The sequence below is a fragment of the Lissotriton vulgaris genome, chromosome 8, assembly GCF_964263255.1.
Source record: "Lissotriton vulgaris chromosome 8, aLisVul1.2, whole genome shotgun sequence".
NCBI classification, from domain to species: domain Eukaryota; kingdom Metazoa; phylum Chordata; class Amphibia; order Caudata; family Salamandridae; genus Lissotriton; species Lissotriton vulgaris.
In genome coordinates, this window is record NC_141696.1 from 1,386,820,835 (window position 1) to 1,386,847,292 (window position 26,458).

The 26,458-nt window shown below is 43.8% G+C and overlaps 1 protein-coding gene across 3 annotated transcripts in view; it reads left to right on the top strand.

The window, feature by feature from the left end:
• The window catches only part of DOP1B (DOP1 leucine zipper like protein B), an 870,802-nt gene that overhangs the window by 472,241 nt on the left and 372,103 nt on the right, over positions 1-26,458 (top strand). For all 3 annotated transcript variants that reach the window (XM_086935393.1, XM_086935394.1, XM_086935395.1), the window contains exons 14-15: positions 6,167-6,842; positions 24,058-24,326. In XM_086935393.1, coding sequence (XP_086791519.1) covers positions 6,167-6,842; positions 24,058-24,326 — 945 coding nt within the window. The remainder of the gene's footprint in view (positions 1-6,166; positions 6,843-24,057; positions 24,327-26,458) is intronic.

Genomic DNA, 26,458 nt, shown 5'->3' on the forward strand with positions numbered 1-26,458 from the left:
GAACAGTTGCACTACTGAATAATGTATCTTTCTCACAAATTAAGTGTAGTTGGGCAATATTACTCAATTGCTGAGATACAGTACACATATATATTTGTGGCAAGTGTGGCTGTAAATACACATGCTCCGCATACTCCTGCTACCTACAGTTGGGCTCAGACTGTTGCATCTTGTTTTTCTTAAAAGAACTCTTCCCAGTCACGAGGTCTGGGTGACTTTTCCTCTGGCAGTGAACGTGCATGAACACTGACTCCATTGTTAGTGTTTTTGTCCGCAGTCGGGTTCAGATGTGTGTTGAAGTTGCTTCCACTATGAACGTGTTTGACCGTGAGCTTTGTGGTCCGGGGTTCATCTGTTCCCTTCCCATCGCTGACAAGAATTCTCTACTCTGGTGCTTGTTCCATCTTGCAATCAATGCTCAACTGACCAAAAGACTCCAGACCATAAAAAACTCTGCGGCCAGGCTCACCCTTCACCTCCTACCCTACACTCACACTGAGGCGTCATGAACCCACCTCTTTAGCAGGAGGAGCAGAGTTCTTGATGGGCCTCTTCTGTGGGCCACTCGTCAGACAAAGGTTCATAATTAATGTGAAACTAACGAAGGGTGGGTGAGTGGCTGAGTGAAGAGATATATGTATGGACTTGTGAGTGAAAGGGTGAATTGCGGTGAGTCAAAGGGGAGATATATAAATGATTTAAAGGATGAATGGAGCACGTGAAAGGGTGGGTGGATGAATAAAAGGATGGATGGATTTAAGGAGGGATGGGTGGATGGATGAGCAAAAGGATGGGTGGATGGATCAGTTAAAGAATAGATTGATGGATGAGTGAAAGTGAGGATGGACAGATTGATGGAAGGAATGATGTATAGAGTGACTGGGTGGATAGATGGATGGAGTAAAAGGGTGTATAAGTGGATGGATGGGTGGAACCATTAATGTAAAGATGGATGAGTGAAAGAGGATGGATGGATGGAACGCATGAAAGGTGGGTGGATGGGCAAAAGAATGGATTAGTTAAAGGATTGATGAATGAGTGAAAGGGAGGATGGAAAGATGGATAGAGTGAATGGGTGGTTGAATGGACGGACTGAAAGGGTGGGTGAGTAAAAGGATGGATCTAAGGATGAATGAGTGAAAGGATGAATGAGTGAAAGAGTCGATGGATGAGTAAAAGGAGGATGAATGAGTGAAATAATGAATGGATGAATGAATGAAAGGGAGGGTTAATGGATTGATGAATGAGTGAAAGCAAGCATGGATGGATGAATGAGTGAAAGGATGGATGAATAAGTGAAAAGATAAATGTATGGCTGATTGAAAGGATGAATGAATGAGATAAAGGCTGGATGAAGGTCTGAAAGGCTGGATGAAGGAGCGAAAGGATGGATGAAGGAGCGAAAGGCTGGATGAAGGAGTGAAAGGCTGGATGAAGGAGTGAAAGGCTGGATGGATGAGCGAAAGGATGGATGATGGAGTGAAAATATGGATGGATGGATAAGTGAAAGGGTGGATGGATAAAGTGAAAGGATAGAGTGGACAGATTGGTGGATGAGTGAAAGGGTGGATTGAGGTATGAAAGAGTGAAAGGATCGATGGATCAGTTTGATGGATACATTTCGAGACAGATGGATAGGTTTGGATATAGTTGGGCAGACGGACAGAATGGTGAAAGATTGACAGACTAGATGAAAAAATGAATGGAATCAGAATGCAAGGGTGAAATGGTGATATCAGTGAGTGGATAAAAGAATGAACAGATATATAGATGCTTGGGTTAAAGAGACAGGAGAGCTCTTCTGAGGAGGGTCGCAATGACTTGCTTCACTTGCTTGGTGCCATAAGAGCTTTGTTTTGAAGTGGGGGTATTTTAATTTTCTGGCTATTTGCTTGCTCACATCACCCTGCATCTCAAAGAGATCCATTGGCTCCCAATCCACAAACAAACACTCTTCAAACACCTCACACATGCACATACAGAGCCTTAATCAACATTGCACCTACGTACCTGAACAACCGCATAAACTTCCACAAACCTACTAGACACCTCTGCTCTGCTCTGCTCACCCACATATTCAGAAACATATCCAGCAGTCTTGCCTTCTACTACCTCACTCCAAATCGACCAGCCCCTGCACATCAGAGTGGCTTCCTCAGTTCTTGAATTCCACAAAAAACTGAAAACCTGGTTTTTCACCTAGCCCAATCCTAGCTTGGCCCATACACCCCCTGCTTCAGCACCAGGACACCCTACAAAGTGAGTTGTGTGCTATACAATTACATATAAGACATTCGGAAATTTCAACCTAAGCTTTTTGGACCCTACCATATTTCTAAAATATTCATTCCCGTCAGTGTGCTTTCAGTTATCCAAACATTTCCAGATACCTACAATATTTTCTTTGTTTGTTAAAGACCACAGTACCTGGTCTACGTGCTTCACATCCACCAGTACTCATAATAACGGGTAAAAACACAGAATGCAAAATCAAGCTTTTTCATGGTTCCAAAATTAAACATAAATGTAATCTAGTAGATTTCAAATTATTTCAAACTAGCTCTGTGACCTTCACAGGATTTTGAGTAACTTTGAATCCCAATAATACTAATTCGGCACAAATCTTCAGTCCAAGATAATTGCTATGAGACCAAATCTCAAAAGGAGACAGATGGATCCTTAGCACTGTCAGGGAAAGTGGTTTTAGAATTGCCGATGTTTATGTAATTATCTCAGTCGATTTGGTATAGAATATAATTAGTTGTTTACACACTCTCCACAGCAGGTGTCACAAAATATCTTTAATCTGCAATCAAAGAGGGACAGCGTCTAGAGCAGCCAATGACCGCTCTCCTCGTTGCATGTCTTGCCACTTTTCCTTTCCCCCTTGCCTTCCAAGAGTGCTTATGCGTTCCACGGTGGCAGGTTAGGGAACTGGGAGTTCACACTTGCATACATTATGAAAAGATGCCTTGCTTCTCAAAACTTAATATGTATGCATCATACAAACCTATTTTTACACCGGAGGCTTAGAATTACAGTGTGCATATTGGGTACGATTCTGTCTGCTTTTACAGGTATGTTTTATTGATATGTTTATGAAGCAGTTATATATGCCAATGTTATATAAAAAATGGGAGGGACTGGGGGTGCTTGTAGGTCCAGAATAGTGCCTGCGGGGGGGATCAAGCAAGCAACTATGGTATGCAGGTGCTTTTAGGGAGACAAGAAGAGGAAGAGGCCTGGTCGGTTTAATACCCTAACCTTATGGTGGAGACAGGGTATCTCCCACTTTGGCGCCCTCAAACACCCGGCTGGGTGTGTGTCATGCTTCATCATAGTGCATGCACCTTGTCAAGCCGGCACTGCAGTGCCTGACGGGCACCCTGTGAGGGGCTCTTTATCGGAGATCTTTTCCTCCCAAGCTGTTAGGTGCAGTTTGTGTATGGGCCTCGTAGTGTAGATGTGAGTGCAAGATGTGAGAGAGTTCTCCAGATCAGTTTTAATCAGCGAGCCCACTGGTCCCAATTAAAATCAGAAAGGTGTGCCACCATAATGGACAGTGCTGGTTATGGAATAGTGGTCGGCATGTTTCTTGCCTAATGTGTCTGGAAAATCACATGGCAATTCTTCAGGACCAAATGTATACTAGTGTTGGTTCCAGTGTTACTGTCAAGTGAAAAGCAAGCACTTAAGCAAACTAGCAATGAGGTACCTTACTAGTAGACCAACCCAATTATGGCGGCTCACTAACTCCTTCGAGGTACTGGCGGAGGATACTTTAATATTATTAACATTAGTTCAGCAGCTGCTGGTTTGCCAGAGACATACCATAGTTCCTTGCATATAAGCCATTGTGCAATAATAATACAAACTCGTACAATTGATGTATGTGTAAAGTGTACAAATTCATGGTGGAGATTTCCTTGTGCAGAAGGTTAAGTGTATAATGTAGGGATACTGATCTATGGGTGATTTCTAAGCATATCAGGATTCACAGCAAGATGTACTCTCAAAATGAGGCTGTTTGTGGAGAGAAGCTCACGTTTTCATTGTCCACTTTGGGCACGTCATTTGCATTGTGGGAATCACGTAAAGGTTCTCTGAAGAAAAGCAAATTTGTCGTCTTGTTTTGGAGAAGGCATTTTAGCAGATATGGATGAAGTAGTACTTTTGAAATTGAATGCCCCATTTTGTTCCCAAAGAGAAACACTATTACAGGTGAAATGTTTTATTTGGAACATAGAGGAATATGAGCAGCTTATTTTTGTTTGTGTGTTTTTTTCTGCGAGGGGGCATGCATTGGGCTTCAGATTTCTCAAATAGGTTTTTGTGATGTACAAGTGTTTCTCAAATACTCCTTGCTATTGATGACGTTGACATGCTAGACTAAGCTCTTGTAGCAATGCGATTGAACTCTCCAGCTTCTTTGTCTGATCACACCGATTCTGAGCCTAATTTCAGACATCCTTTGAATTAGAAAGATGATCATTGGGAAGTGGTCATTAGAGACGTCAACAGTGATGCCATTTAACATGTCATGAGTGATGTAATGTGTGAGGTCATAAGCGGCGCATGTCGGGCCATAAGTTATAGTAAACTATAACTGGTGAATTTCAATATTTTTATTTTTGTTTTAAAACAATAGTTTTATATTATTACAAGGCCTTACTATAACGTCACTTTAACCTTTGGTTTTTTTCAGTGTATTTATTTGGTTTATATAACCTAAAATCTTAGTAACTAACCTACCTATGAAGTCACTTTAACCTTTGGTTTTTTTTCAGTTTATTTCTGATCATATTCATGCAGCTCCCTCACTGAGCTTTAGACCATGTGCAGTAGAGGACTGGACACATGCCAAGTCTGGCAGGCAAATCGCCGTTGCGCACAGCCTTGAGCAGGCCGCTAATGGCCTGTTGCTGTCCAACACCCCACGGCTGCACAAGTCCTAAGAGACACCCACCCTACATTTTATTTATTTATTTATTCATTTTGTGGTACCGTAGTAATCCGTCAGTTTTGCCTCACAAGTGGCACTCCAAGGTACAGCAGGACAGTGCAAGCTTCATTCTTCAACAGTTATATGGTCCTGCGGTACCTGCTGCACAATATGTTTCTTTTTTATTTAGGCCCGGAGCGTGAGGGGTCAGAGGAAGAGTGAACAGGGGTCCACATCACTAGTGCGCAGGGGCTCAGGGTATTCCTACCTTGCCACCTTTTATGCTATTTTGTTTTTTAACAATCCCAGGAGATGGGACTAAGTCCTGAAATGGCAGACACAACACGCTGTTGGAATCGCAGCCAGCCAATCAGATTGCATGATTGACCAGTCCCATGAGAGTCCCATGAGAGCAAGATGAGCGGTGGGGGAAAAGGACATCTCCACCAATCAGAGGGCTTTATTTTATAAAGTTACGGTACAGCAGGGAATACTGGGGTGCTCCTGCAGGACCAGCCATCCAAATCTCATTGTAGTTTGACATTTAGTTTATAAAAAACGGCTGAACAGTGTTACACCAAATGACAAAAAGCACGCTTTCTGGGTCAAGTTGTAGCTTTTTGCCAATTTGGTGCAATGCTGTTCAGACTTTTTTTGTTTTTAAATGTTTTTTGTATTGCTGCCTAAATTTCCCATGGGAAATTGCATGGTGAAAATGCATTTTGGGACCCTGTCCCTTTTTCCCAGCCCCCACATGATAGTTCCCCTTCCTGGAAGGAGCTGAGGTGGATAAAAAACTTTTAGAAAGTTGCGTGAATATTCGTCAAACACCACGGATTATTTGCAAAAAAAAACTGTCTCATTTTATGGAAACTGACCTAACTGTTACGACACAGTGGTGACTGCCACTGTGATAGATGATCGTGTTACAGTGAAGATAATACATTTTGCATACATATGCTTGTGACCTTTTTTTACATTAATAAATGGAATGATTTGACATTAATAGACGATGCACCAGTAGGCAAGGTCGTATTACATTTGTTTCTACTTAATAGATAAAGGGGTTATGTGAATCACCAATGGCAAAAAAGCTGATTAAACAAGATCCATTCACAGTGAATGATGTAATCCATCCATGCATATGTTTTGTTTGTAAGATGTGCAGGAAGTATGTTGCTATAAAAAAGATAAGGTGATAATAAAAAAATGTTTGTATTCTAGAGCCCGGTGAAAGAGGATATTGGTGAAATGCATGCAGAATCTGAGCCTGAAGTTCAGGAGGATGGTGAAGAGCGTATTTTCCCCCCAATGAAGTCTGAAGATAGTGGCATAGGCCTGAGTGCATCATCCCCTGAGCTCTCTCAGCACCTGGGTATGCCTAGGGTGTCTCCTGGCAAGAACGACGTCTGGAAGAGTGGTGGAAGCATGCAGAATACTTTACACTGCATCCAGGAGCTGGTTGCCAACTTTGCCAGTAGATATATTTTTGGAGTCCAGCTGAAAGACCAGGACAGCAGAGAGGGGAAGAAAGAGGATCTGAGCAATCCTATGGATGACGCTGGCAAGAAGAAACGGGGTGCCTGGGAACCTAAACAAATTACAGTCCCACAGTTCAAGCAAATGCTCTCAGATTTGTTCACTGTTAAAGTTCCACCAATGAGCCAGAAAGGCCAGCATGCTGCCCACTCCTCTAACCCAGGCCTGGAGGCTCAAAGGGAGAGAGAGGAAGATGGGTGGGACATTGACCAAGCAATATATAACATGGGACAGATGTCTGAAGACTGCAGGGAAGCCTTTGCCACTGCGTGTCACCTTCTGCTTGATTGTGCAACATTCCCAGCTTACCTTTCTCAAGAGGAAACGGAGGAGCTGTGCTCGAGTCTGTTTCAAGTGCATGGTAAGAAGGACCTCTTCTAAATGCATTGTCAAACCAGTCATTAAAAGCAAAATAACTGGTACCCTTTCTAAGGAACAAACAATCATTTTGTACACTTGAAAAACAGAAATATATGTTTTACTATACTCTTGATATATTTTTAGCTATCTCTTTTAGTTACCTCAAACCCTGAGACTTCTCATAGTTGGCACAAACTACACATGCTAAAAAAGAAACCTTATACTTTTTATTAAATATGTCAGTTGATGGGATGTTAACATATTGATACTAAATTCCTTTGTCATCTGTGCTGTCATTTGTGGGGCCCTGGCTTGCACAATGCTGGTTGAAACGGAGGTAAGCATAAAACCACCTATCTAACATTTACCAGAGATCTTTTAGGGTTTTGATGTTTTGTTCAGTTGCAATACTGTCCACACAAGTAGTGTTCTTTTATAGCATCTGTATATTTTGTCTTTAATGTATAATTGTGTGCTTGCCTAGTGGAGAACATTCACTGCCATTTTATTTTAGAAACTTGAGTGACCGTGCCTGAGAACAGTACACTAACAGCACACTCTAAATATTTACACAAAGTGCAGTACACATAGACTATAAGACATCTTATGGTATTAATCTCAATTTCTGGTGCCTGTTTTCACAACCTCTGTGCAAGTGACATCCCAATATGTGTACTCATTTTGGGCCAAAATTACCTCGGCTGCCCTGTTTGGTTGTAGTAAATATATTTTTCTCCAAAAACAACTTTGTTTTCCTTGTGGGGGGTGCTGGTGTCAACATTGTATGACCACACACTACCCCACCAACAGGTTTGGACTGTGACAGAAAATAGGGCTGGACACCAAATTAAAAGTGGACCCACATTAGTTAATTAGAAAGCTAAAGTGTGGCCCATCTTGCTGAGCAAGTGTTTCGCAAGGCACAGAAGACTCCATGAATCTTGGCTTGTTGCAGGAAATGTTTGTTTTAATATCAGGGAAATCAACAGAAACAAAAGGTGCAGCCGAGCATAAAGCAGCCCACAAACAGACAGAAAAACAAACCATACAATCACCTGTCAGACCAGCCTATGCCCGATTTCCCTAAAGGCCAGTCCGACCCTGTCCACCAAAGTAAACAGAGTCTCTTGATAACAGGTTGCTTAAATATAACCACCCTATTTTGGTGATGGGTGTTTGAAAGTGTCTTTACTGCTTTAGTACAACTTATTAGGCTCTCTATTTTTTTACCATTAATTTTTTATTTATTTTATATGGGCGTTCATCCAGATGAAGGCAGTATGTGGTGATCTGGTGAAACCCGTAGACTGGCCTTTCATTTTGTTGGGTGTTGATTCCAATTTCCAATCACTAAATGACAGGATTTTTAGGAACCCTACTCTTTCAAAAAATCCATTAGGATGCTGTTTAGTTTTGAGGATGAACTCCTATCATCTCTGCATTGTACCTTTAGAGATGATATGCATAGACTCGTTTAACATACACCAATGAAATAGCTTTATTGCATGCAGTCTTTTCTTATGATAGTGATACCATTTAACACGTATTGGCTCTTTCTAATCATAATGTTATATTGTTCTGTTAAATTATACTAAATTCCCTTTGTTCACTAGATGATAGGTATAACCTGAGTGTTGTATTTTGGATGCTGTGTGCACTAGCTTTGTAGAATTAAAGAGTGACCCTTTTCTTTGCAAAGGACTCCAAAGGTTGGCCACACTTGGGTGACAGCTCGCCTTCAGTTGTTTTGAAAACTACACACACTAGCACAGATTTCGATAGTTCCCACCAGCACTTGCGGTTCTTCACTGCAACCTGAACATGTGTATATATATATATATATATATTTCGCTCCAAATTGTCCATAGGGCAGGGCAGCACCCAGACATTAGACGGGAATAAATCCTTAATGGTAAAAGTGCTCCCCCCGGACAGATTGCTTTTACAGATTCCTGGTTGATTTCAGTCAATTTCAGCCGATGCGTTTCGAAGCTACCATGCTTCTTCAAAGGCTTGACTTCTTCGTGCTTGTTAGGACACACCTTCTTTTATGGCAAGATCACGCCCTCTGATGGGCAAAGCAGAAGATTACTTTACACTCAGTAAGAAACTCAGAAACCGTGGCTATCCCAGAAAATTGGTACGTCGCTCTCTCAAAAGGGCTTGGTATTGCCCAAGAGAAGCCCTCTTGGAACCCAAACAAAAGAAAGAACAAGATAGGCTAATCTGTGTGACCACCTTTTCCCCTGTTTCCAATGCAGTCAGAAAAAGTGTGTTGAAACACTGGCCTGTTCTCAATGCAGGACAACTGACTCTGGACCGCCCCATGTTTGCTTTTAAAAGACGGTCTCTGCTCTGGGCACTATCAAGGGCTACCTTTCTGGCCTTTCCGCCTTCTTAAGGCTACCTGATCAGCCTTCTTTGTTCAAGTCCCCGATTGTTAATAGATTATTGAAGGGCATCACTCATATGTTCCCCCCTGTTCCTTTCGTTATGCCGCAGTGGGACTTGAACCTGGTTTTGACTTACCTGATGTGTGCTCCTTTTGAGCCGCTTCATAACTGTCCTCTCCGTCTTCTTACTCTTAAGACTGCTTTCCTGGTTGCCATCACCTCTGCCAGGAGAGTGAGTGAGTGAGCTTCAGGCTCTTTCCTCCAAGCCTCCTTTCCTTTCTGTCCATCCGGACAAGGTTGTGTTGTGGACAAGACCCTCTTTCCTGCCCAAGGTAGTCACAGCCTTCCACATCGGGCAGTCCATCACTTTGCCCACCTCTTTCCGCCTACGCATCCCTCTAAAGAGGAAGAGCGTCTCCACCGTCTGGACCCAAAACGTGCGCTCTCATTCTATCTGGATTGCACACGCCAGTTCCAGGTGGATGACCAACTCTTTGTTGGGTACGTGGGTGCTAAGAACGGGCGGGCGGTGCACAAACGGACCATCTCTCGGTGGGTCGTGTTGTGTATCAAGGCATGCTACTCTTTGGCTAAGAAGGAGCCTCCTGTTGGGCTGAGGGCCCATTCCACTCGGGCCACGGCAGCTAATACTGCCCTGGGCCAGGGAGTCCCCTTGCAGGACATCTGTCAGGCAGCTACGTGGGTCTCGCTGCACACGTTCGCAAGACTATACTGCCTGGACAGCCAAGTCCGGAAGGATGGCTTCTTTGGCCGTTCCGTCCTCCAGGACTTTCTGGTGTGATCGCAGACCCACCACCGGGGTTGGTATTGCTGGGGTATCTATTCTAAGGTAAGGAATCTAATACTAACTTGTTTCTTTCAGATGCACAAGTTACTTACCTTCGGTAATGATATATCTGTAAGAAACAGTAGTTAGTATTAGATTGCTTACCGCCCCACACATCCTCCCTGTTCTGCGAACCGATATCTAGGGTTAAGGTCATCCCCTTTCAGGGCCCTCGTTTCATGGCACCAGTGTTGGTTTTTATCATGGCTCTTCGTTTCTGGCGCGGAAAAGCTGTGTATAAGAACTGACGTCAGTGCGCGAGGGCGGCGTCTAAGTACTCCGGCGACGTCATCCCGACGCCGACGACGGATGCGGAGCCGCAGACGACACCTACCGACGTGCAAGGGTACTGCTACACAAAAGTTTCCGGATCCAGTCTGACACCTGTGGATATTCTAAGGTAAGGAATCTAATACCAACGACTGTTCCTTACAGATATATCGTTACCGAAGGTAAGTAACTTGTGCACCAGAACCAGACCCTTCGAATCAGATATATTCAACAGGTCCATAAGCCAGTAATCCGCCAGTCCAGAAAGGACAGCCTCTCGCCATCAGAGGGAGACGTGGATGACCCAGAGCCATCGTCTGGAGGAAGTGACAGTGTCCCATTACTTACGGGTTCCTAATGATTTAGTGAGGTGACCGAGAGGGAGTGGATCAGGTGACAATGGGGCAATTCTAGATCTTAAGTTGGGAGGAAAAGGGCGTAGTGGAGTTATTCTACAGTTGGAAGTTAATAACTAGAAGGGATAGGCGGCGTGAGGACTAGTTCCAAGACCATAGGCTAATGGGACAGGCGAGTGGCATTCTGTGAGGCCAAGGGATGATGTTCAACCACAGGAGAGCTATTGGTTAGGGAACTGAATAGATGCAGGAAGATTGCGAGGAGCAATGAGCCAAGTGACCTCATTCAAACAATCTTTAAATCAGTATACTCAGAGGAACACTTTGGGCCAGATGAATCATAGGGATTTACCCAATCTCTCTCAATGGGAAAACACTATACCTATGGCCTTAGTGTTTGATCTGTGCCTGGTACTGAGGGTCTCCAAGGTGGTACCCAAGTGGAACTGCCGTAACACTCAGGATATGGCTCGAGAAATTGAGCGATTGATTAAGAACCTCACTGATATGCTCCCCAACTCCACCAGATAAGCATCTACCATGTGGAAACTAGCCTGACAATACTGCTGCCGTCGCCTTGTAGCCCTGCAAAGCTACATACCTGTGACAGCTGGATGTCTGAAACATGCTGGAGAGGATTGGGAGGAAAGTGGCACGTTCATCCATTTTCTGTGGCACTGCAGCCAATCGAGGAAAATCTGGAGAGAGGTGCTGAGCAAGATTTTTTTTTTTTTTATCGCACACAGGAGTCTGTGTCCCAGCATTGAATCTCGGGGTTCCGCTGTGGTGGATGTCCGAGGTGCCCTGGTGGGAAAGAAAAAGAACCAGAACACTGGTTTCAATGCTACTTTTGGTTGCTAAAAAACAGTTAGACTTTTGGGGTAAAGCGAACCCACCAATGGGTATAAACTGGTATCAAAGACTCTTGGCTGCTGGGAATGGAGAAGGCCTTGCACAATATCAAAGGTACGGAGAAGATCTTCGGTGAACAGTGAGTGTCAGTACTCCACTTGATGAAATCACTTACATGCCCAAGAACACAATAGGAACTTCAGATCATCAACAGACGAGATGTCCTAGTGGACAAAAGGTTGATATTGCTCTTTAATTAACTAAAGTGGATTCTCAGGTGGGAGGCGAGAAGGGGGAAGTTAAGGTTGGAGTAAAATTAATTTGACTACTCTTAAAAGACTATTTTACTACTTGCAAACAGTTGATTTGGGTGGGTATGCCCATCCTATGTTGTTAACTTCTCAAGTATAAATAAACTGTTTGAAACCTAAAAGTGTGTGGGAAGCTTTACTTCCTTAATGAAAGTTACTGAGTTTGAATGAAGATAACTGCAACCAGGCTTTCTTTTTGATGGTATGGCATTTTCAATGTTAAATGTAGACTGGCGTGAAATTTACCTAGTAATTAGCATATGATGAAACTGTGGTAAATATTTGATTTACCGTCCTAATTTCTATGCAGGTAAGTACTTAATCAAAAATAACTCAATCGGAAAGAAAGACGCAGAGTCCGTGGTGTTAGAGTTCTTAGGGGTTTTATTCCTTAAAAAGGAATGGTTCTGGTACCGGATATCGGGTTCCTGACACCACTGGGGTGCAGGAAGGGATAGAGCATACTTTATTGACAAGACATAACTTTTATACTTAAACCATATAATGAATACCAATACAGTAGTCGTAACAGCTGAGAGAAACAAGATAAAACACACAAGTGTTAGCAATACGTAATCAAGAAGGCGTGAACTAGGCGTGAACATAGAGGTGTGTGCTAGAAACGTCACATGTAAGTGTCACAAGTGGGTGGGTACATGGCAGAATCTTGCAATGTCAGCAGAAATCTGAGGTCTGGATGCGCGCGCAGCTGCATGACGTGTGATTGACGTGGAACTGGAGGGTGCAGGGGACTTGACATTTACGCTAGCGGAAAGAGACAGAAGTCTGGCATGTCAGATCAACTCGTACCTATATCATATCTGATATCTGATGTTTGGGAACCATATTATCTTAGAGGAAAAGGTCTCTTGGGCAGAGGCTATTCTATACTGACTGTGAGTGCGTGTATAAACGTCTACGTGTCTGCATGAGATGCGAGGGGGCATGGGCCTACCATGGTAACAGAAGCTATGAATTACTTGCACGGAGACAGTGAGGCCGGGCCCTTTGCTCTGCAGCTGGAAGGATGTTTACTTGAACTGGTAGGCAGGAATGTATGTTTGAGGAGCGGAGCAGATAATTCGAAGGTTGAATACAGTCTTGGCAGGCAGCAGGCTGAGCTAAGCGCCGTTAGCCGCGCAGGGAGTAAGGCAGAGGTCACGGGTACAGAGGCAGCCCAGGCTGAGGCGTTCAGAGTCAGAAGGCAGGAAAAAGCTCGATGGCAGAATTCAGGGCCTACTTCGCCAGAGCTGAAAAACGTGTAAAGTACACCACAAAAAGACGTTGGCATGGCATACTTAGAAACGGAATATTCAACCCGTTCAGGGTGGATCTGAAAGAGGACATGTTAACGTTGGACGCAAATATATTTGCGTCTTCATAGCTGGCACAGGAGGGAAGTTACATGCACTTTAAGCTTGTACATGGAGACGGTGGGGTACACGTTAGGGAACATTTCTTGACCATAAAATGTATATTTCCTCATTCCCTCCTTGTTCCCTACGGACCCTTCATGATATATCGATCCTCATAAATCGATCAGTCTGTTCTTGTAACATCATTTGCTCTTCTTTCTTCTTTTCGCGTTTTGAGTGAAAACTGGAATGTGGAATACATGAAGTGGCGCACAGACCACAAATCGCTGGCCCACACTGTAGGCACAGGCAGCAACTGAATACTATAACAAGGGCAATGCCTAGGAAGGATAGGATCTTCCATCCCCAAGCGGTCAACGTTGTCCAGAACCAACCGGACCAAGTCCAGGTGCCTGGATTCTGATGTATTAAACTTGCAATTTTATGAAGACGTGTAATAGCTTTATATACCGTTGGCGCGTTTTCTGGAATGAAAACACAGCAACTTGACCCGATGACCTTACAAGCTCCGCCCCTATCTGCTAGGATGACGTCAATAACGAGACGATTTTGGAGAACAACAACCCGCATGGCAGATTGCTCCTCTGTTAAGTTGCCTAGAGCGGAGGTAGTTTCATTCACTACTGCTTCGAGGGTTCTAGTTAATCTTCGTATCAGTTTACTATTAAAGACAGTACCTAAGTAGGGGAAGAAACCTTTATTGAAGTCTGTGTATTGCTCCCATGCCGTTTCAGTATAGTCGACAATCGGGAGATCTCTTCGGAGTCTATTCTTTACTAGATTTGTATTTCTGTGATAATCAGGAGGGGCTAGGAAAACAGGTGGCAGAAGGAATGCAATGTAACAGGTACCATCCCAATCTGGAGGTAAGCGTATGTATGCGGTATGGCCACAAACAAAGTAGGAATGACGAGTAGCTCTAAATGAAGACTTGCCTTGATCACTGAATTCGACCACAGTAGTACATTTACTATGACCTAAGTGTACCGAACCCTTCTTTCTGACACATAAGTCACCAGTGACTGGTAATACTGACATAGCAGGGAGAACTGGTGCAGCTTCGGATTCGACAGTAAGAATCATAAGGTTAATTGTATAATTACCTAATCCATATACTTCATTTTCTAGATCAGTTCCTATCCTAGTGGGAAGTCCCTTCTTGTCAGGATAACAGGCGTTAAGCAGAACTAAGTTCAGGTTTCCCCAAACCCAATTTCCTTCGAAAACAGCAATATCAGGATCTAAGGAATTAATTATTCTAAACCATGCTCCACATGAGCCATTGTGAGTGAACGGGTATGGAAAGAGAGGCAGAACTCCCTTGTATTTCTGATAGGGAGGGAGTCGGCCACATATCCAACAGTTTGTAGCATTATTAGTCTGATGGGAGTGATGTAACATACTAATGAATGTGTTGTTGCGCAGCGCAAGTCTGTAAGATAATTCATGAGGGGGTAATTCGCTAAAAGAATGTTCGGCAGTGACATTGTAAGCAGATTGTTCACGCTTGAAGATAGGGTAATATATAGGCAGCAATATACTGGTAACAATAATCAAAAGACTTAGAAAAAACATAACTAATAATGTCACTATACAGTGACTACGGAGTGTTTTTTACAATATGCACGTTTCTTGAATTGTCTCTCTCTCTCTCTATCTCGATCTAGGGGATACATGTCAGAAACTATTTAACCGATTCACCTAGGGGAGGACTTAAACAATTAAACTGTCTGACTTGCTAGACCGTAGTTTCGCTTTATACTCCTCTTGCGGAGTTTTCTCTCTCTTGGGAACTTTAAAGTCACTAGATTCGAGGCAGTCCTTTGAGGGGGTGGAAGAGTCAGTTTCTGGCAACAGTTCATTACATTTTTTAATATGACTCGTGTGGATCCACCCCTTTCGGCCCTCAACTTTAATCGCCATCCTCGTGGTCAGAAGGACGATCTTCGGCTCCTTCCAGCGGGGCTCCAGCGGGCTTTTCCTGTCGAAGTTGCGAATCAACACAGTATCACCAGGACGGACGTCGTGTGGCTTTACATCAGTGTTGTCGGGAAAGGCTGCGGCAACCTGTGAACGACATGATTGGAGTGCAGACATCAAGGAGGCAAGGTAATCTGTCAGCATATTACAATCAACATCGGTTATTTTCTTAGGCATGGGCGTCCCCCACATATTTGGTGGTCGGCCAAAGACCACCTCATACGGGGATAGTCCTGATCTTGAATGGGGGACCATTCTCATATAGAACAGTGCAACTGGCAGGGCGACTATCCAGTCGACCCCTTTCTCTTTACATATTTTGGCAAGGCGTGTTTTCAGTGTCTGGTTATGTCTTTCTACAAGGCCAGCTGCCTCGGGATGTCGGACACAATGGAATTTCCACTGATATCCTAGCAGAAGTGAAACCTGCTTCATGAGCTCGGATGAGAATGGCTGTCCGTTATCTGAGTACACGATACGAGGCAAGCCGTACCGTGGGAAGAATTCTCGAACCAGCTGCCTGGCAGTGGTCGGGGCAGTATAATCTGGGACTGGATATGCTTCGGAGTGTCAGGTCTGGATTTGTCAGTGGAACATCTGTTAAGTCTCGTCGGGGCTTTGTTACTGCATTAATGATCTCTATACAATCATGCGGGACTGAATCTGTCATAATCGAAGGTAACAATGTTGCAGGATTCAGAATGTTACAGCGTCTGATTTCTATGTGTGGCTGGAATAGCGTCAATTCATAACCTGTCAGTCGTGCTATAGTCAAGTGTTGAGTCTGGGTTCGGTTTAGAAGGACCTCTACAGAATGTGGAACTTGTACTGTCAATGGATGTCCTAATACAATTGAGTCGCTCTGTCTAATTGCTAGGGCTGTCGCTGCAACTGACTTTAAGCACGCAGGGAGTGCCTGGGCTACTGAATCCAATGTACTTGAAAAATAAGCACAGGGCTTATTTGAACCTGCTTGATCTTGTGTGAGGACAGACAATGCTGTACCATCACGTTCTGTAACAAAAAGTGTAAAAGGTTTGCTGTAACATGGTGTCGCTAAAACTGGTGCTTGACATAAAGCTTTCTTTAATTCCTCAAAGGCCTGTGTATGTTCCTGAGTCCAAGGGAGGGCAGTCGAAGTCGCTGCCTCCTGTGTTGTCAACTGAATGAGTGGTTTAGCTAGAAATGCATATTGAGGAATCCATTGTCTGCAGTACGAGGTGAGGCATATAAAGGCCCGCACTTCCTTTTGTGTCTGGGGTTGTGGCATATTTACAATTAACTGGATGCGATCAGGAGTGAGCTGTCTCCCCACTTTGGACAGCAAGTGACCCAAGTACACAACTTGCTGAACACAGAATTGTAGCTTCGAAGGAGACACCTTGTGTCCCTTGTCGGCCAGAAAATGTAAAACTGTCAGTGATGCTTGTTCACATTCGGGTTCACTTCGTGCGGTGATCAGCAGATCATCGACGTACTGTAGTAAGGCGGTGTTAACTGGCATTTGGATACAATCAAGTTGTCTTTTCAGTGCTTGACTATAGATGCTGGGGCTTTCTGTGAATCCTTGAGGTGCGCGTGAAAATTTGAAACTTCGTCCATTTAAACTGAATCCGAAGAGGTATTGGCTCTCTGGATCAATGGGCACACTGAAGAAGGCGTTCTTGAGGTCAATTACAGTAAAGAACGTTGCTTCTGAATCAATAGCAGTCAATAGGGATGAGATGTCGGGAACCACAGGGTACTGTGGAACAATGCATTTATTCAGTTCTCGTAAATCAATCACCAGCCGATATACTGGCGGTGCATTGGGATCAGTACGTTTAAGAATCGGAATGATAGGGGAATTACAGATATTGGAGTCGGTCTCTACGACCACTCCTTGGGCAATGAGCTCTTCAATGATTTCCAGTAAAGCCACTACAGCATCGGGTGGTAACTTGTATTGTCTGATTCGCGGCAAAACAACTCCTGGTTTGAGTGTAACACGGTATGGTGTGATGTGCATGCAACCTACATCGGTTGGGCCTTGTGCCCACAGGTGTTTCGGTACATTTTTTAATCTGACATCAAACTCTCGTAATACATAGTGACCCTTAAAGTCACGCAAGAAAAGTCTAACTCCTTCCGGAGAACAACATATCACAGCTCCTAGAGCCTTCAATGTTTTGATACCTAACAGGTTTTCTGGACATGATTTCGTGAGTAACAAGTCTGTAACACGTGATAATGGACCCACAGCCAGGGGGACTGGTTTCGATACCTCATTTACAATAGGCTGTCCTGAAAAACCAAGGGAAACATTCTGTGAGCCTGAGAGGGGTGCCCCTGGGACTTCATTATGACTGATTGTTGTGCGGCTTGCCCCTGTGTCAATTAAAAACTTTCTGTCTTTTCCCAATACTTGACTGTGTACATAAGGACCCTCTTGATCTACAGGAATCTCAATAAGAGGCAAGCCAACCTCCCTCTCTAGGCTGTTTCATGTGTATCGCTGATAATCGGGATAATCAGATTGGGCATACTGGTTCATCTGTCGTGAAACTTGCTGTGTCGCGGCAATGGGCTGTGGCTGTGGCTGTGATACCGCTGCGGTCTGTGCTGTATGTGGTGGAGCATGCATAGGTTGTGAATTCTGTGAAGTCTGTTGCTGGACCTGGTCTTGTCTAGGCGGATGCGGTCTTTCTTTAGTTTTACCTGTTGCTATATTATGTTTCAGGACTGGACATTCATGTACGTAGTGACCTGGCTGCTTGCAATAATTGCATGTCCCTTTAACGGGGGCTGCTGCATTACTTGTCTGGGTCGTACCCTTTCTCTGGCCGTCGGCTGGAACCGACTGGGCCACTAACATTTTCATTTTCGTGTCTTTCATACGTCTCTGTTCATGATCCTGTTCTTCTCTAATTCTGTTCTGGTGATATTGTAACATTTGTAACATCTGGGATGGCGTATTTGCTTGCCATGTACTTTCAACTTTATATACACGGTTCTTAACTGATGTCAGGGAATTCTCGACTAACTTTGTTACAAAAAGATGCGGGTACGACTCGCTACCTGGTTTTAGGCCACTATTAATAATGAAACATTTCTCGAATCTTGAATAGAAGTCACTGGTATCTTCATCGTGTTTCTGTTTACAGGCTGAGATTGCGTCCCAGTCTTCCTTTTTAGTTGTCAATAATCTTGGCAAGACCTGTACTATTAAACCTGGTAATGCTTTAGCCTTGTCCCCAAGGCCTAGCCCTGGGGTACGACCTTTTTCCTCGTCTTCTATTTCAGTCCATATAATCTTTTTATCTCCCACCTCCCATTCTTTTTCCTTGAGTTTCTCGTAGATGCCGGTGGGCAGCAGTACTTTTAACAATTTCATAATATCCGTATACGTGTAATCTCCCATGAGTAACATGTCTTTAAGTTCTCGGTGAAAACCTGCAGGGTCTTTATCATGACAGGGTACTAGTTTCTTCATTTCTAACAATTCTAACTTTGTTAAAGGTGTGTACACATACACACGTTCCAAGGTGTTATTAGTACCCATAACTGGGTGTACTTCTCGTAAGGGATTCTGTCTGTCAAAATGCTCAAAATGACACATTTTCCTTTCTGGTGGCTGAGCTGAAACATATTGTGGGCCTAAGAAAGCGTTATATTTACGTCGTTGTTCTAGAATTATTTGAATTAATCTGGTACTTAGGCCTCTCCATCTATTCATAAGTAGTGCTTCTAATGTATCCGGTAAGGGACCTGGATCAGAATGTTGTTGTCTGTATAACGTGATGAGATGCTGAATCATGTATACACCAGCTAATTTCTGCTCGTCTGGGGAAAGGTTCAGAAATGTCTGTGCTACTGTATCATCATTGTATGTGTTAGAATTGTCAGCCCATAGTACTGCTGACCGGGCTAGTTCTTGTTCATCCATAGAATTGAGTACATGGTACCCCATTTGTTCTTGAAGCATTTTATCGGTAACTTGAAACAGATGTTCAGGAGAACTTGGTTTTGCTATGCCAGAGAGAAAAACTCTCTTGCTTTCCGGACGAATGCCTTTCCTAAGGTAATTTCCCTTACCTACATACGCTATCATTTCTTTAGTCGTTTCTTGTTCTTCAGGTTCGTCCTCCTCGGAGGAGTTGTCATTTTCTTTTTCTTTTTCGTGTATTTCTATTACCGCTTTTCTGATTTTCTTGTACATACTTGCTATGCAATTCTGTCTATCGTGCTTTCCGTCGGCTATATTTTGACCCCACTTGTTTAGTGCTTCCATCTCTTCCTGGTCTACCCCAGGCCTATCTCGGTCTCTTATTAAGCAATTTATGAAAAAACGTAATACATATGCTTGAGTATCAACTTTCTGGTGTGCCAGGGCCTCCTTAATACTTTCGGGATTTTCCCCAGTCTGGACAAAATGATATATTCTATCTAGGTGATCAGCCATCCCTGGGAATAACACTAGGTAATCTGTAGCTTGTCGCAAGCGTAGTGATGCTATCAACATTCTATCGTCTTTACCGGGTACTGGATCGTATCTGCAAATTGGAAGGGGTTCTTTGAGCATGTCGAGACGGGGTGATTGGGGTGTATGTTGCTTCAGCATGTCCCTTAAGTTGAATCTGTGTGTTGCTGGCGGGGTCTGGAGACCTCCTGTCGCACCTCCTGAGGCAGAAGCTTGAGCATTATTTCTCTGTGGAGTCTGTATGTGTACCTGGACTTGCCTCCTACTGGGATCAGGCGCAGTCGGATTCGGTAGATTAATCTTAGGTGTGGGAAGTGGTGGAGGTGGAGGAACAAGTGGAGCAGGCTGTCGATCGGGTGAACCTTGTTGCGGCAATGGCGGGATATGGTCTTGAGGCGGGTTGCCACCTCCGTCCCCGTCACCGTCACCGTCAGTAGGCGGGACGCGGGCACGTGGATTGGTGTAAGCGGGTGCTACATCGTCTAGATAGGAAGCAAGGAATATGTCTTTGGTGGTCCTGTGATTTACTTTAGTCGGAACCAATGGCGACGGCAGATTTTTTGGTATTTCTGAAGTGGCTTCAGGCGAACCCTCGGCCACGAGGTACATGCCATTTACAAGATTGTTTCGCATACGGTCTACTTGTTCTCCTTTTACTCGGATCCCTTCAGTAACTAATTCGTTTTCTCGGACTCTATCCGACTCTTCTCTATGTCTGTCTTCTCTACGGAGTGCTCTTTCAGCACGTTTATGTGATTCTTTACGCCAAAATTCTATGGCGTCTTTCTGAGATTGTCTGGCTTTCTTTTTCCATAGCGCTTCTTCTACCTTCATGATGCACTCGGCATCCCATGTTCCTGTAACGGGCCATCTGTGTCTCTCGTCTAGATGCTTGGTATAATCGGCCCATAAATCTAGATACAGTATGGCATCTAAGCCATGCTTATGGTACATAAAATTTCCAGGAGTGTCCCTAGGGGGGATAGGAATTTCTTCCTCTAACATCCCTTTCCTAGTTCCTATCTGTCTTAATTTATTGAAAAACGGCATCTTGTTACTTAGTACTGGATACTTGATACTTGTTACTTACTCTGAACACAGCTAGTTACACAAAAACACAGTAATGTACATCAAACAGTCACTCATACCACGACATTAATCACATGAAAACATTTTGAACATATATGACTACCTTGATACTAGATGTGCCGCTAAACAGCACGGATACACTGTCGAGAACAGTGCAAGAACTTGAATAACTGATATACTGCTAAACAGTACAGATACACTGTCTAAAACAGTGCAGACCGCGTTTGTGTACCCAAACCCGTCTTTACCGGATACATAATAATGCACCCGTCTAGATACGTCCCAGCAATGGTACTCACCGGGAAGCACGGAACAGAAGGCCTCGGAAAACTCGACTGGACTGGACCGGACCGGACTCGACTCGACACGTGGATACTTCGGAAACTGGTGGGCCTCTTGACACCTCGGACCTTGCTTCTTTCGGCTAGGCTCTGGTCGGGATCCTCCGCACTCCTCACCGCCTCGTCTGGGTGCTGATCGCAGTCTCCGTCACCTCCGTGGGCCAGAGGGAGATACAGGAAATCCTGCGGTTACGCGTAATTGTCCGTCTTGACTTATGGCAGGGGGCAAAGGTTGCAACGCACCAACCGGCGCGTAAGGTGGGGGAGGGGTCCCTGTTCGGGCGCCAAAATAATGTGGTAAATATTTGATTTACCGTCCTAATTTCTATGCAGGTAAGTACTTAATCAAAAATAACTCAATCGGAAAGAAAGACGCAGAGTCCGTGGTGTTAGAGTTCTTAGGGGTTTTATTCGTTAAAAAGGAATGGTTCTGGTACCGGATATCGGGTTCCTGACACCACTGGGGTGCAGGAAGGGATAGAGCATACTTTATTGACAAGACATAACTTTTATACTTAAACCATATAATGAATACCAATACAGTAGGTGTAACAGCTGAGAGAAACAAGATAAAACACACACGTGTTAGCAATACGTAATCAAGAAGGCGTGAACTAGGCGTGAACATAGAGGTGTGTGCTAGAAACGTCACATGTAAGTGTCACAAGTGGGTGGGTACATGGCAGAATCTTGCAATGTCAGCAGAAATCTGAGGTCTGGATGCGCGCGCAGCTGCATGACGTGTGATTGACGTGGAACTGGAGGGTGCAGGGGACTTGACATTTACGCTAGCGGAAAGAGACAGAAGTCTGGCATGTCAGATCAACTCGTACCTATATCATATCTGATATCTGATGTTTGGGAACCATATTATCTTAGAGGAAAAGGTCTCTTGGGCAGAGGCTATTCTATACTGACTGTGAGTGCGTGTATAAACGTCTACGTGTCTGCATGAGATGCGAGGGGGCATGGGCCTACCATGGTAACAGAAGCTATGAATTACTTGCACGGAGACAGTGAGGCCGGGCCCTTTGCTCTGCAGCTGGAAGGATGTTTACTTGAACTAGTAGGCAGGAATGTATGTTTGAGGAGCGGAGCAGATAATTCGAAGGTTGAATACAGTCTTGGCAGGCAGCAGGCTGAGCTAAGCGCCGTTAGCCGTGCAGGGAGTAAGGCAGAGGTCACGGGTACAGAGGCAGCCCAGGCTGAGGCGTTCAGAGTCAGAAGGCAGGAAAAAGCTCGATGGCAGAATTCAGGGCCTACTTCGCCAGAGCTGAAAAACGTGTAAAGTACACCACAAAAAGACGTTGGCATGGCATACTTAGAAACGGAATATTCAACCCGTTCAGGGTGGATCTGAAAGAGGACATGTTAACGTTGGACGCAAATATATTTGCGTCTTCATAGCTGGCACAGGAGGGAAGTTACATGCACTTTAAGCTTGTACATGGAGACGGTGGGGTACACGTTAGGGAACATTTCTTGACCATAAAATTTATATTTCCTCAAAACTAGTAATGAAAAGAAAGACTGTCCTCCTCTTATAATTCTGGGTCGGCCAGGGCCTTCCTTACAGTTCTTGTCAAGGTCAGGATGGGTTCTGGGATTCCTCGACGGTTCCTGGGAATTGACATTGTGCGTCTCTGTCCCTAGTGGTGCAATTGTACATGCGACGTCATTGCTTTACTGGAAGCATGAACGCCAAAGGAAGGCTGGCTATTATTTGCTGCTTAAATATGTGCGTTATTAATCAAAGTCTGAGCCGAACTGAACATGTGTAGATGTAATTTCTTTTCTAACTACATACCGTCAGTTATGGTCAAGTTTAATTTTCATTTGTTGTGATGTCCTCAATTATGCAAATGTGTCTTAATGATAAATGAAGCACCTGCTCATTACTCATCGTGTCTCTCTGCCTTGTCCTCTCTCGTTTCCTCTCGGCACAATCACAGCTTCACTGTTCCTTACTTTTTTCCATATGAGTAGTTCCTTGCCCCTTTCTCTTTTCTTTCTGTCTGTTTTCCGTCTTCAAATGTACCTCACACCCTACCCAGGGCAGGCTTTTGTCCTTGTGCCAGGATGAGAGCCATTGAAACTCTTTAATTAACACACACATCACTCACACTTGAACACAGGCATGCTTTGTCAGACTAGGAAGGCAGCCAAATGCTCCTTGATCTGTTACCATTAAGGATGTGGGCAAAGATATTCTGATAGGCATACTTCTTATGCAGTGACTGCAGCACGGCAATCTGTAGCCCTGAGAATTGTTACAATGATGTATGTATTCTATAAGCACATTCACTTCTGTGGCCATCTCTAAAGACTAAAGCACATAACTGTGGAACAGTAATTCTGCAAAAACACAAAGGTTATAGAAGGAATGCTTACTTTACTCTCAGGCACTGAAGATCGCTCTGGGCGGCAATCCAGACCATCGTGTTTCTGATCAGCAGTTACTTTAACACAGTAATTTTGATGGGCCCAACTTGAGGCAGAAGAAGCATATTTGTGAGTGCAGGATTTCTTGAAGATTTCTTCTAGTAATTTCCTAATTTACAGCAACGTACCCAGTCCCTTGTATGTTTCCCTTGATGTTGACTGGGAGTCCGTTGCGAGTCAGGTGGTAGCGATAGTAGGGACATCATATTGACGGCGACGGTATATACTGATGGTGGTAGTAGTGTATTGGCTCTTAAGACTAGGAAGGTTTCTAGCACTGGAAGCATTACTTAATTCTATAACTATATAGTTCTACAGATATGTAGACGAAAATTACTGAAAGATTATTGAAACTGCATTATTGAAATTATGCACAACAGCAAATGGCAGGTGACTCCTGTAGTATGTAGGATTTGCTTCCTGCTGTATGTCACATTGGAAATCCTTGTATGAAGCTAAAAAAGCGCGTTTTCATCTGTTTCTTTCTATTGTTGGAGCAGGCAGTGACACCAGCTTTCCCTTGTGGTTCAAGTCCCTGATGACCATATGCTGCTGTGTGAAAGACTGCTACATCCAGAATGTTGCGATTTCGACTCTGCTTGAGGTGGTCAACCACTCTCAATCGCTGGCACTCGTCATTGATGACCGGATGAAGCGATACAAGACCTCGGGGTACAATCCATTCCTTGGAAAGCTGCAGATGGTGACCGTTCCTCCCATCGCTCCTGGGGTTCTCAAGTTGATGGCAGAGAAGACTGTTTTCTACCAGGTATATTGTACTTTGTGTTTTATAACTCCTATTGCTTGCTTTCTATTTGCTGGCTTTAATTGTTTTCAGCTGTCCAGCTTGAGTTCCTCCCTCCCGTGCAGCATAGCCAATTTACTGTATTCTTCCACGAATGCTTGCTTTCTGTGAAATGGCCTTTAAATCTTTGATCTTATTTTGTCACATTTGCTGTGTATTCAAAGACAGAGCTTAAATGTCAGGCTCTGTCTTCAGATGTAGCTTGTTGTTTACTTTTCGTTCTCTGACTTCAAAGTGGCAATTCTGCTGGGTACTCATGTGTGAGGAGAGGCTGTAGAGCGGTATTATTTCTAACACACAACAAAATGTAAATGTCTGAAAATGAACAGTGCAAATATATCAGAATATATCACAATTAGGTAACCACAAATAAAGCAATTTTTTTGTAATTCGGAAGTGTGGTGGAAACAAATATTTTAATATGATCAAAACAAATTTTGATGATGCCATCCACACATTTTCGTTTGTGCACTGTCAAACTGTTTGTCTATGCAAATGTAATGGTCATTTTAGTTCAAAATGTGTTGTCTGTAATGGCAGTGTGCTCTACCAAACCATCCAATCCTTCTGCCACTTTAGGAGCATTGCTGGCGTGGAGACGAGATAGCGTTGGATTGATTTAGAGCTACAAAAAAATTTAATTTGAGGAAAGCTTGGTGCCATCTCAATATACGGATATCCTAAAGTGGCAGAAAGATTGGATGACTGAGCTTTTTAGTTTTTGGTCTGTGTAATTCATGGTGCAACACATGTCCTGATGATGGTCTCAAGGAATAACGGGTTATGAGACCGAAACGTTGATGCTATGACACTTTTGACTGTATACTATTACTAATCAATGTATTGTAATAACGTATATAATTGTTGATTAATATACATAGGGCAGATTTGTTATTATTGCCCAAATTTCTGTGTTAAAAGTGTCAGTAGCTACTGCAAATGTCAAAAACACGGTGAAGCAGTAATCACCTGAGTTGCCATACATGAATTGATATATGGATCAATACCTATGCAATCTCTAAACGATATGTTTTTATGCATGATATAAAAATATATAAAGTATTCAACTATTTGATAAAAATCTCTTTTTTCGAATGGAATTTTGTTCACGGATGTGACATATTGGAGATTGAAAAATGAATGCAAAGTAATTCCTTAAGGGACATTTTTTCTGTGTTATCATACCATTCTACAGCACTTTACTCCATGCCCCTAAACTCTACATCACACCAATCCACTCCACTCCACTCTACTCCAGGCCACTTCACTCTGGGCCACTCTACGACACTCAAATCCACGATTCTCTACACCAGTCCACTCCCCAACATTGCACTCTATGACACTCTACTCCTTTTCACTCAGGATAACTCTTCTCTAAGATATTTAACTCGAGGCCACTCAACTCTACGACACTCCACACCACTCCACCACACGCTATACTACTCTACGATATTCTGTGGCACTCTACGACGATCCCAACACTGCGTTACTTTACTCCACTCTGTCACGCTATCCCACTCCACTCTACAGCACTTTACTTTACTGTACTCCACTTTATGACACTCTACTCATTTCTGCACCAATCCACGTTATTTGATGTCACTCCACTCTGTATCACTCTACGCTCCACTACTGTATGCTACGCCCCTCCACTCTACGACACTCTCACACCCCACTCTATGATACCTCAGTCCACTCGACTCTACGACTCTCTATGCCACTCCACTCTATGCCACTCTACTCCAGGTCACTCTCCTCTCTAGGTCATTATACTGCACTATACGACACATCACTCAACTCCTCAACACTCCATTCCACTACACTGCACTCTATGACACTCTACTCAATTTCACTCTACTCTACGACACCCTACTCCACTCTACACCACTCCATACTAGGCCACTCTATGCCAGTCCACTCAATGACCATCCACAACACTGTACACCACTTTACTCCACTCTACTCTGATATTTCCCTGTACACCACTCCACTCTGCGCCACTCCACTCTACGACCCTCCCCGACCCTCCCCTCTACGACCCTCCACTCTACGACTCTCCACTTAACGCCACTCCACAACAGTCTCTTATCACTCCA